General features: G+C 43.3%; 3 protein-coding genes across 4 annotated transcripts; 2 read left to right on the top strand and 1 right to left on the bottom strand.

The window, feature by feature from the left end:
- The first annotated feature begins 903 nt into the window (after positions 1-903).
- Positions 904-2,341, top strand: LOC105459304. The gene is made up of 3 exons (XM_011705229.1): positions 904-1,178; positions 1,827-1,949; positions 2,102-2,341. The coding sequence occupies exons 1-3, from the start codon at positions 904-906 to the stop codon at positions 2,319-2,321; spliced, it is 618 nt and encodes a 205-aa protein (XP_011703531.1). The 3' UTR covers positions 2,322-2,341.
- Positions 2,269-5,310, top strand: LOC105459300 (coatomer subunit delta). Its single transcript, XM_011705225.1, has 8 exons — positions 2,269-2,376; positions 2,591-2,630; positions 2,922-3,145; positions 3,260-3,648; positions 3,726-3,896; positions 3,976-4,289; positions 4,394-4,710; positions 4,801-5,310. Exons 1-8 carry the CDS (start codon positions 2,374-2,376, stop codon positions 4,888-4,890), a joined length of 1,548 nt encoding a protein of 515 aa, XP_011703527.1. The 5' UTR covers positions 2,269-2,373; the 3' UTR covers positions 4,891-5,310.
- Positions 5,311-5,437: 127 nt separating this feature from the next.
- Positions 5,438-7,096, bottom strand: LOC105459299 (ankyrin repeat family A protein 2). Of its 2 annotated transcripts, none has more exons than XM_011705224.1 (5): positions 6,504-7,096; positions 6,211-6,307; positions 5,871-6,091; positions 5,636-5,783; positions 5,438-5,565 (listed from the first exon to the last, which is right to left on the bottom strand). In XM_011705224.1, the coding sequence occupies exons 1-5, from the start codon at positions 6,756-6,758 to the stop codon at positions 5,501-5,503; spliced, it is 786 nt and encodes a 261-aa protein (XP_011703526.1). In that variant the 5' UTR covers positions 6,759-7,096; the 3' UTR covers positions 5,438-5,500. The 2 variants fall into 2 exon arrangements, with proteins under 2 accessions (XP_011703526.1, XP_011703525.1); XM_011705223.1 differs by having other exon boundaries at positions 6,175-6,307; positions 6,504-7,095.
- Positions 7,097-10,283: the final 3,187 nt, after the last annotated feature.

Below are 10,283 nucleotides of genomic sequence, written 5' to 3'. Positions count from 1 at the left end.
GAGGGTTGGTCTTTCTTGTTATCAAGATGGCCGTTCGCGCTCACGCTCGCAAAAGAGTGCCCGTATTAAGGCACGTAGAGGTCTAATTAGCTCGGGAGCTAATTGGGTGAACCGGCGGTACCGCCTTCGGGAGCCCTCGGCGCCCCTCCGTTCCCTACTTCGGTCCCTCTTTCCGCAGATACCTATAGCTTGGCGGGCACTGTACGAGTGCGATATACGCACATTAATTTCTTTGTTAACCGCTTACACCCGGGGCTTAATTTCCCTTTAGAAGCCACTCGTCGACCGCGCCAGGCAGCTTCTGTTGCCGACAGCGGTTATATGTAGTAATAACGCCGTGAGACACGGGAAAGGAGCAGCGCCGTAAATTAATTACAACGATCGCCGTCCGAGCCTCGCGGAAGGCTCGTGAGAGCCGAATTTCAACGAGACAGCGGACTCATCCTAGCTCGTGCCTCTGCAAATCATCCCTCGTTGTGTCTTTCCAGGCTAGTTAATTTAATTCGCGTGAATCTGCTTCCTCGAGCGAATTCCTGTTCGATGACCGATCTCCAGTCGGGAAAAGAAAAAGAAGCAAATTCCGTTTTCTCACTCTCTTAATTCGCTCGCGCTCCTCGTTGCGCTGCCGTCATACAGTTCTTCCCGAGAGGACTCAAACCGGCGACCGCGCGGTCCACAGCGGGCATGCGAGAAACGAGGGACCTCTACGGTAAAGTGGGACCGCAGGGGGACCGCAATGAAGAGGCGGGAACAGCGGAAACGTGAGCTCGGCCGAGTGGAAACGCGGCCGGAATAGACGCGACGTAATAACGGTGCGCGCCGTTCATCTTCCGCGTTGACTACAGCCGTTGAAACGCGACGCGAGGCGACGCCGGCGAATGGCGAATGCGTACAAAAGCGATAATGGTCGCCACTAAATTACCGCACGGCGGTGTGTACCTGACGAGGCTGTTCCACGAGCGGGACGTCTTCGGCGTCCCCTTCGTCGTCGCCGCTTGCTCGTTGCCGGTACGCTGCTGTCGGTATGATGAATCGATAGCTAATCAACCATGCGCGATCGATTTAACGATCGATTCCCTCGTCGCAGATTCGCGAAGACGTGCGTCAAGTTCGAAAGTTCGAAGAAAAAGTCCTGGAACTCCCGGCGGATGGGCGGAGGGCGCGGCGGACAACCTGAAGTTTGCATTTAAAGTAAAAAATGGCGTATCAAGCATTAATTATAGAGACGCGCAACTGAATGTTTTATATTTGAATCAATAGAAAACATTACTCGCTTTTGAAGAGTTAAGTAGTCTAGATCTCCTAGATTTTCTATTCTCAAATAAGCATAACAATATGATTAAAAAAAAAAAGCAAAAAAGTAACGATCGAATCAGAAAGGAAATCTGAACAATAATTTTTAGTTGTTTCTAAACATTTCTTTGCGTCACTCGTGCGTGTAAAATATATACGGGAATTTATATGAGCCTCAATCAGAAACTGTCAAAGAGATTCACAAGAAGTGGAGTTGATCAATTCAACTTCTGAGAGACTCCGGAACGTATAATTACCGTATAACGCGCATTTACCATTTAATATTCTTTCCACGCGGCCGAATAGCGAAGTCCTTTCACCGTCGTGAAATTGCGCCCGCCGGCCGCCCTTTCGTCTCTCCATAAACCACCGAAACAGCGTCGCTGCCGGCTGCTATTCGGCTCGGTGGTGTCCTCTGTCGCACGCTCTCGAAATCAAATCAAGACGAGTTCACAGATATTACAGACTTCTTGAGATGCGGCGCATCTCACAGTCACAGAAATTATAATTTAAGCGATTATATGTCTAACCAGAGAGGATCCGAAAGCGCATGCCGGCCTCTTGGCTGTAACGCTAGAATGTCCTCGTGCACTAACGTCCTCTGAAGAAGTGGATCAAAATTACGTAGCAAAATCCAGTTTTCTGCACAATTTGTGGTGCGTACTAAATCCACTTTTCGAGTCTACATGGGGCTCTATTCTCGAAAAATTACGCATTTGAAAGTATATTTCCTTACTTTCTAATACGTAATTTTTCGAGAATATGTATGTACCTGCCTCATTCTGGACAACGCGATGCATTCTTCCAGCGACGTGATTGGTCGACGTTTGACAAGCTGCATCACGCGTCCACGTGATCTACGAGTGCTCGTCAGTGGTGTTTCCGACTACACGACTCTCGTAATCCGTGGCGCGAGACGTCTTTCATCATGGCACACGTCAGCACAGTGCGCCCTCTGCTCCCCTTCTTCGTGTATTTGTATATGTGTGATGTGGAGAGCTGGTCGGCTCGACGAGGAGTGCGTTTAGACTAAATTCGCGGGGCGTGCACGGAGCGTTGAGCCAGGAATCGCTCGCCAGGATGGTAAGTGGTCGTTCTCCGCGGCTGTGGGGCCGCTGTCAAGATCCCGCGCCCCGAAAAGCGAGTCCCCGGAGCGGCGGAACCGCTCCAGCCCGTGACATCGGTCCCGCAGATGTCATCCATTTAGCGGCGTGTGTGGCCGCCAGGCATTTAATCCCGCGGCTACCACCAGCCAAATTTATGCGGCATCGCACGCTCTCTTTCTTTCTTTTTTCAGGTACTCATCGCCGCTGCGGTATGCACCAAAGCAGGAAAAAGTGAGTTCGCAAAACGTTCTTGCGTCGTCGAACGCGCCGCGTCGCGTATGCGTGTCTCGTTTTTTTCACGGTGTCTCGCCCGGCTGAACTAATCACATGATATCTTTACATCACGTCCGTAATCCACAATCCGTTCCATTTGTTGAGGAACGAGTATCAGCCGGTCGATTGTAAAGGAAAGCAGAAAGTAATTTTCTGCCTCCTTGAATTTTTTTTCTACCCGATAGAATTGAGTGACTCGAAAAAATATTCGCTGGTCTCATCGGTTCACGTTTTGCATTGCTCTTCCAGCCATAATTTCTCGACAGTTCGTCGAAATGACAAAGGCGAGGATAGAAGGCCTACTTGCTGCGTTCCCGAAACTAATGAGCTCGGGTAAGCAGCACACGTTTGTGGAAACGGAATCTGTGAGATACGTGTATCAACCTCTTGAGAAAGTATACATGCTGCTCATCACGACTAAGGCCAGCAATATTTTGGAGGATTTGGAAACTTTGAGGCTCTTTGCGAGAGTAGTAAGTAGATACATCGATGAATCGTGAAAGTATCCTTATACTTGTATTAGGTATAAATATATATGTGTGCGTGTTAAGTATATACACACACACAGTGATATTTGATTCTTACAGATTCCAGAATATTGCAGCTCGATGGATGAACTTGAAATAACGGAGAACGCGTTCAATTTGATATTTGCATTTGACGAAATAGTTGCGCTAGGCTATAGGGAAAATGTCAATTTAGCACAAATCAGAACCTTTGTGGAAATGGATTCGCATGAGGAGAAGGTCTATCAAGCAGTCCGAAAGACACAGGAGCGTGAAGCTAAGAATAAAATGCGTGAGAAGGCCAAGGAGCTGCAGAGGCAGAGGATGATGGAGGCTAATAAGAAAGGCGGAGTTAAAAGTCCTGGATTTGGCGGTGGATACGGAAGCGGTAGCACCCCAGTTACCCCGGCTGTTGGTGATACAGCTAACTTTGTGCCTGAACCGATTAGACCTTCTTACAAGCCCAAGCAGTATGGATATATATTTTACTCTTGATTACAATTATATTTGCAAACATTTTGAAATATAAATGAATATCTTTTATCAGGAAACCAGTAAACGCTGGACCGGGTGCAATGAAATTAGGTGGCAAGTCGCGCGATGTAGATTCATTCGTTGATCAATTAAAGGAGGAAGGAGAAAATGTCGTATCGGGACCGCTTGCCGCTCCTGGAACAAAATTGCCACAAATTAGTCCTCAGATAATCAACACAGAATTGTACGTGATTGTATTGACTTGTAGCAGTGTGTCAAAATCACTTGCGAACGAATTATTTATAAATACATTTCCGTCAAAGGGTTCACTTGAGACAAGAAGAGCGACTTAATGTGCGCGTCGGCCGGGATGGAGGTCTACAAAATTTCGAGTTGCACGGCTTGGTGACCCTGCACATCTCCGACGAGAAATGGGGACGTATTCGCGTGCAAGTTGAGAACGGGGACACGAGAGGGATACAATTGCAAACTCATCCAAACGTGGACAAGGAATTGTTTAGAGCGCATGGACAGATAGGGCTGAAAGTACCCACGAAACCGTTCCCACTGAACACTGACGTCGGTGTGCTGAAATGGCGTTTCCAAGCCCAAGACGAAACAGCATTGCCCATTTCAAGTGAGTGACTACCATAATATTCGTCACATATGATTTTAATTTTAACTTTTTTTTTTATCTATAAAATTCACTAATATACATATTTAATTAACTGTTTGTAATAGTAAATTGCTGGCCTTCTGAAAACGGAGAAGGCGGCTGCGACGTGAATATCGAATACGAGTTGGAACAGGCCGACCTCGAGTTGAACGACGTCCAAATAAACATTCCTCTACCTATTGGATGCAATCCTATCGTCAGTGAGTGCGACGGGCAGTACACACACGAGGCACGGCGGAACACGTTAGTTTGGTCCTTACCAGTGATCGATGCTTCAACGAAATCAGGCTCTATGGAATTTTCCGCCCCGTCTTCTACACCTGCCGATTTTTTCCCACTTCACGTTTCGTTTACATCTAAAATGCCGTATGCCAAAATCAAGGTACAGAACACGCGGATTTCCGCATATCCGTGCAAATTACATTACATAATAAATAAAAAAAAAATAATTTGTGCCATTTTCATTTTTTAGGTTAGCGAAGTTCTGCTTGTAGAAGATGAGAGCCCAGTTAAGTATTCGGTAGAAACTGTGTTCTTCACCGATAATTATGAAGTTGTATAAGACATAACGGATAATAGATGAAGTATTTGCGCATATAAGAACATAAGAAAATAGGCACAGTTCAGTTGGGGAGGCAGCATAATGTTATGATTAACAATCAAGATTTGACTACTTGAATTTTAATTTTATTGCCATACAGCCATTCCTTACGTGATCCAATGGAAGCATTGATATGTGTCGTTTGCTATATTTATGTACATGTATCAATTTAATATGCTATTTAATAGCTGTCCGGTGCCGAATACTTATACACATTTGTAAAAAAAAAAAAGATCTATTTTAATTGGACTAAACTTAGTTACGATTCATACACGCAAATTTATCGTATTTACTTTCTACTCGATACATATATTTTAGTATTGCAATAGCTCCTGCAAAGGATTGTATTATTACCAAATATATATATATCAAATTTTGTTACTCGTTCGTAAGTTTATGTACCTTGCTTCGGAAAGCATGCTATGCATCGCTATCTTCTTTTTTTTTATTAGCACTATCGTTAAAAACATGCTATATAGAAATTTTTTTTATAGTTAGACGACAAATATATACTGCTGTTTCTTAATATTTATTTACAACTTGTAAAAACGTACACAATATACAAATATCGTTATAATTCATCCGTTGGTATATTTATAATTTGTGGAATCAAGTGATTCTCAATAACCGCTTTAGCTGCAAATTAATAAAAATCAAATTGACTATTTTCATACTTTAAGAAATGATTTTGAAAGAACATACTTACCATTCATAGACTTATTCGTAATCGCCGCCATATAAGCGTTTACATCTGCGGAATTTTTAATTGTCACTTCCGCGCCTTTTGTTAACAACTCGTAGCACACGTGAGGGTGATCGCAAAATGCTCCATATATTAATGGAGTATTACCGTCCTGTCACAAAAATGAGAAAATATTATTATACGACACGTAAGTGCTGGACATGTTAAGTTTAGGTAAAGAAGATGCGTGTGTAAGTACCTCGTCGCATGCGTTAGGGTCAGCGCCATTGTTCAACAATAATTTGACAACGTCGTGATGGCCGTAGACAGCCGCGTAGTGCAGACTGGTCTGTAAGTTTGGTCCACAATGATTAATACTGGCGCCCTTTTTGATCAATTGCCTAGCGCTACCCAATTGTCCGTAAGCGCAGGCCCACATCAAGCCCGTTAGACCCTTCTCATCGATCTTGTCCACTGTACCTGCGCAGTGATTATATATTTTTTTATAATATTTGTACACACGTCAATTAAAAAAATAAGATATACAAGGGTACATAATTTACTTGGGTTTATATGATCGGACGTGAGTTCCCCCTGACCTGCCAAAGTGTGAAACGTGATGTCGTTGCCGACGTAGAGCTGGTGTATCTGCGTCTGAGTGTTGCCTCTTTGCAAATTCGTGAGCAGGGTGGGTGGCTGCGAATAGACGAGACATAATCTTGTATATACGTTCGGGTATTAAAAAAAATACAAATGTTATATGCGGTCTACGGGAACGACGGTATTACACAATGGATTCTGCGTCGCGATGAGGGGCGAATCCGCCGACTCTTGAGGCCTATACCGATGTCCCGCGGAGTTCACGGGGAGGGTTGGGGGGGGGGAGGAGTACCTTGTACGGTTGAAACGCGCTGGTCCGGGTCGCGTCCTGCCACGCTCCGGGCGCCCAGTGCCACTTCGTCTCGATCGGCTCGGACTTGCAGCTCACGTTCTCCGGCTTGTAGATCAGCGGCTTCGGCCGTATCCCGATCGAGGCCCCGCCGGGGGTGACGCTCTTCTCGCTCTCGGCGGAGCATCGGCCCTCCTTGATCTCGTCCTCGTCTTGCTCCTCCTTCAGAATCAACTCCGAGTGAATCTGATCCTCCATAGCTGTCAAGGCATGAGTCTCAGCTGGTCTCAGCCGGCCGCACCGAGCGACGTGCGAATCGATTTCGTTTTACGATGGCCCTATCCTTAATCCGGATTATTATCGGATTAGCCGAACGCGAGAATTCATGGAATTTCCTGTTAAATCGTATAAAACCTGCATTCGCGACATCATGTTGGAGGTTAGGAATGCGTCAACAACTCCATAGACTTAGGTAGACTGCGCGCTCCTGTTGAAAACGTACCTGAAAGCAAAGCACAGCAATTGAAGTACAAGGAACGCACCTAACCTCCTATATTCCCATTTCTCATTCAGATGTTGCCTTCACGTTTTCAATGGGAGCGCGCAGTCTATTTAGGCTGCGTTCCCACTGAGCGCGTCACGCGTCGCGTCATCCGAATTGACCAATCAAAACATCCCATTTTATTGCGTAACTTGCCGTGCAATCCGAGATTTCATACCAAGAAAAATTCTTTTATCTCTAGAATGTCGAATAATCTAATTGATGCGTCTTGCAAGAAGTTGCGCGGCAAATCATGCAATAAAATGGAATATTTTGGTCAATTAATCGTGACGCGACGGACGACGCGACGCGTGACGCGCTCAGTGGGAACGCAGCAAGTCCATATAGGAATGCGTCAACTCGAGGTCGTTCGATTTTCGCGCCGGCCGGGAGACGCGGGATTCTCCGACTGCCATTCTCTTATCTCGGTATTGTTTCACTGCTTAATTAAACGCGACAAGGATTATGTATACACTTCGCGTATACACCGTACTCTGATCGCTGGACGGTATTGTACGGTCGTGGACAAATAGGTTGCGACACTTTTTTTTTATAAGTTTTGAAACGCACTAATATTTTGCAAATGCGAACTACGATTGGTGTACTGTCTCTAAACTAAAGATAGCACATCAATCGTGGTTCGTTTTCGCAAAATATTAGTTATCTACAAAATATATATTATATATATTAAATATATATTAGGAATCTATAAAAAAAAGTGTCGCAATCTATTTGTCCACGATTGTACTTATTGGCAAAAAGATTTGTGAACCGCGATACGAACGACTGAACGAGCGATTCGTGCGCGTTGAAAGCCGCGCATTTCAGATTCGTACCGGTGGATTTATTGTTATCAATGATTAATTATCTATTTCACACATTATCACGACCGGGCCGCTGTAGAACCCCGGAATAGTCGTCGATCTCCGTAAATAATCGATTTCAATTTTCGAATAGGTAATCAAGATTGGTCGAGGCTGTTATTGTTACATTAAAAATAAGCATAATTGCGTAAAGACTGGACGCTTTAAGAAAATGGACGCTGAAAATTTTCAAAGTAATGAATCGTTTGTTTGTTCTCCACAAATTTGTTCTTGTGCTAAAAAATTGATATGGCATTCTAAGACGATTTTCATTCTTTCACTCTATTTTCAGACAATAATAGCTCAAACATCGATTAACTTTAATTGACGGAGTTAATTTAATCGGCGGAACTGCTCATGGTAAAATTTTTGTTGGTATAATAAATATAATTTATGTCGTTTAATAATTCTATTTATGTTAAAAAACCGGTATAGATGTTACTTGACAGTTAAAACGACCACGGCCGATTAACTTAATTGGTGATCAATTAAACTGGCAGAGCTGCCTACGGCAAATTTTCCGTCGTCGCTAATCTAATCTTTAATTCTTTCCTGCACGCAACAAAAAATTAATAGTTTTAAATGTTATCAAAATCAGTGTTATTCGATAAATTAATTCACTAATTATGCCGGAATCTAGTCAAGATCTTTGCGTCGGGATGCGAGAGAATGATAAGGGAACACACGCGCATTTCGGATTCAGAGTTATTTATTAACACAGTGTACTTACAGCATTCACTAGACTAATGAGGGAGGAATTTACTAATAATTTGGCATTGAGTGGGAAGGGGAGGAGGGCGAGGGGAGGAAAAGGGGCGATTGATCTTGATTATACGCGCTTTCTCACCAGTAAAGGCTTTCTCTCGGGTAGCAAGCCGAATAACGGCCGCGACATGCTCGATCGGGCGTTAAGATTACTTAAAGATCGCGCCAATCTGGTGCAATTCATTCTTCCCTGATATCTTTTTCCGCCAACAAGAATACGTATTTCTATACTTTAAACGCGACTGACAACGACGTTGTATGACAATAAGTATCAAATTCGAGAGATAGAGCGAGGCGCGAATGCTCGAGTCGTCTTTCTCATTGTTTATTAAAAATGATTTTTTACTTTTGTTTTTCGTGAGGGGTAGGAAAAAGTGATTGAAAAAAGGATACGTGTCGTGATAAAATTTGGGGTCTTCCTAATCAGTCTTTTTTTTCCCTTGTCCTCGCGCGAGAGATTATCACAGTGTTCTGATTATTTAAGTGAGTGGCCAGTGAAGAAGAATTGACGCGATCTCGTCCGACTGGGACTTAGCAACTTACTTGTGACGTTACAACGCTGCGTCTCGTATAAAGTCGATCGTAATGTGCCTCTATACAAGTTCTGGAGGATTATCCACGCGAATTAATCCGTATTCTTACGTACGAGATCGTACCGCGTACATCGTGTCGATGAGAAAGACTAGAATCGATGTGATGCGATGCAAGTATAGCTCTTGTTTAATACAAAGAAAAATTCGCAACAGGCATGGAAGTGTCTTTCCATTTATCTTTTTTTCTTTCTCTTGCTCTTTTTGTAAATAAAATGTATTGTCGGCAAGCCACCACGAATACGCGTATAAATTGTCCCTCGACAATTTCAACAATTACGTCCTGTGCTCCTTTTCTCGTTTCTCTTTATTATAATCATAAATAGAACGGAGTGTTCAACATTCGGTTGTCGGTTTACAACGCTTGTAAAGTACACATTAGCGATATCAAGGGTCAATTGTCGATAACAGTTAATAGCAGACGTGACCAGGTCGCGAAATTGGATCATCATGCGGTTATACGTATAAAAATTTATTAACGCGATGTAATTTATCTCTAGACATCACTTTTCGTTCAGCGCGCGAGAGACTCGTCACTTGTGAAATTCCGACACGCACGTGTGCTTACAACACACGAGAATCCTTTTTGCACAATATCTATGACCGATCGCAAGCTCGTTCCCTCCAACGGATCTTAATCTTAAGTTAACGATAATTACAAAATTTATCGCTGTGAAAAATGAACAATACGTCCGAAAGCATATATATATATATATATATATATTTCTCTCTTTTTCTCCTTTCTCTCTCGCCTTCGTAATTTCATTAAAAATCTTTTTAGTTAAATACGTTTAATACTCTCGATACTAAGAAAGAATTAGAGCGCAGAACAGATAAAGAGACGAAATCTAAAGTACAATTAATATTAAACACTCCTCCTATGTAAGATACGTTATTTTATAACGAGAGACTATATTATCATTAAATTAATGAAACGCCATTTGCTTGTTTACAGCCAGCTGATGTTGCGATCAGCGCTATGTACACGATCAATTATTATCCCATACAGCACAGAAGTTTGCAG

This window comes from Wasmannia auropunctata, unplaced genomic scaffold, assembly GCF_000956235.1.
Source record: "Wasmannia auropunctata unplaced genomic scaffold, wasmannia.A_1.0 LD334199.1, whole genome shotgun sequence".
NCBI lineage: Eukaryota > Metazoa > Arthropoda > Insecta > Hymenoptera > Formicidae > Wasmannia > Wasmannia auropunctata.
Note: the sequence above shows the minus strand (reverse complement) of the source record. Positions and strands in the feature narration are given on the sequence as shown.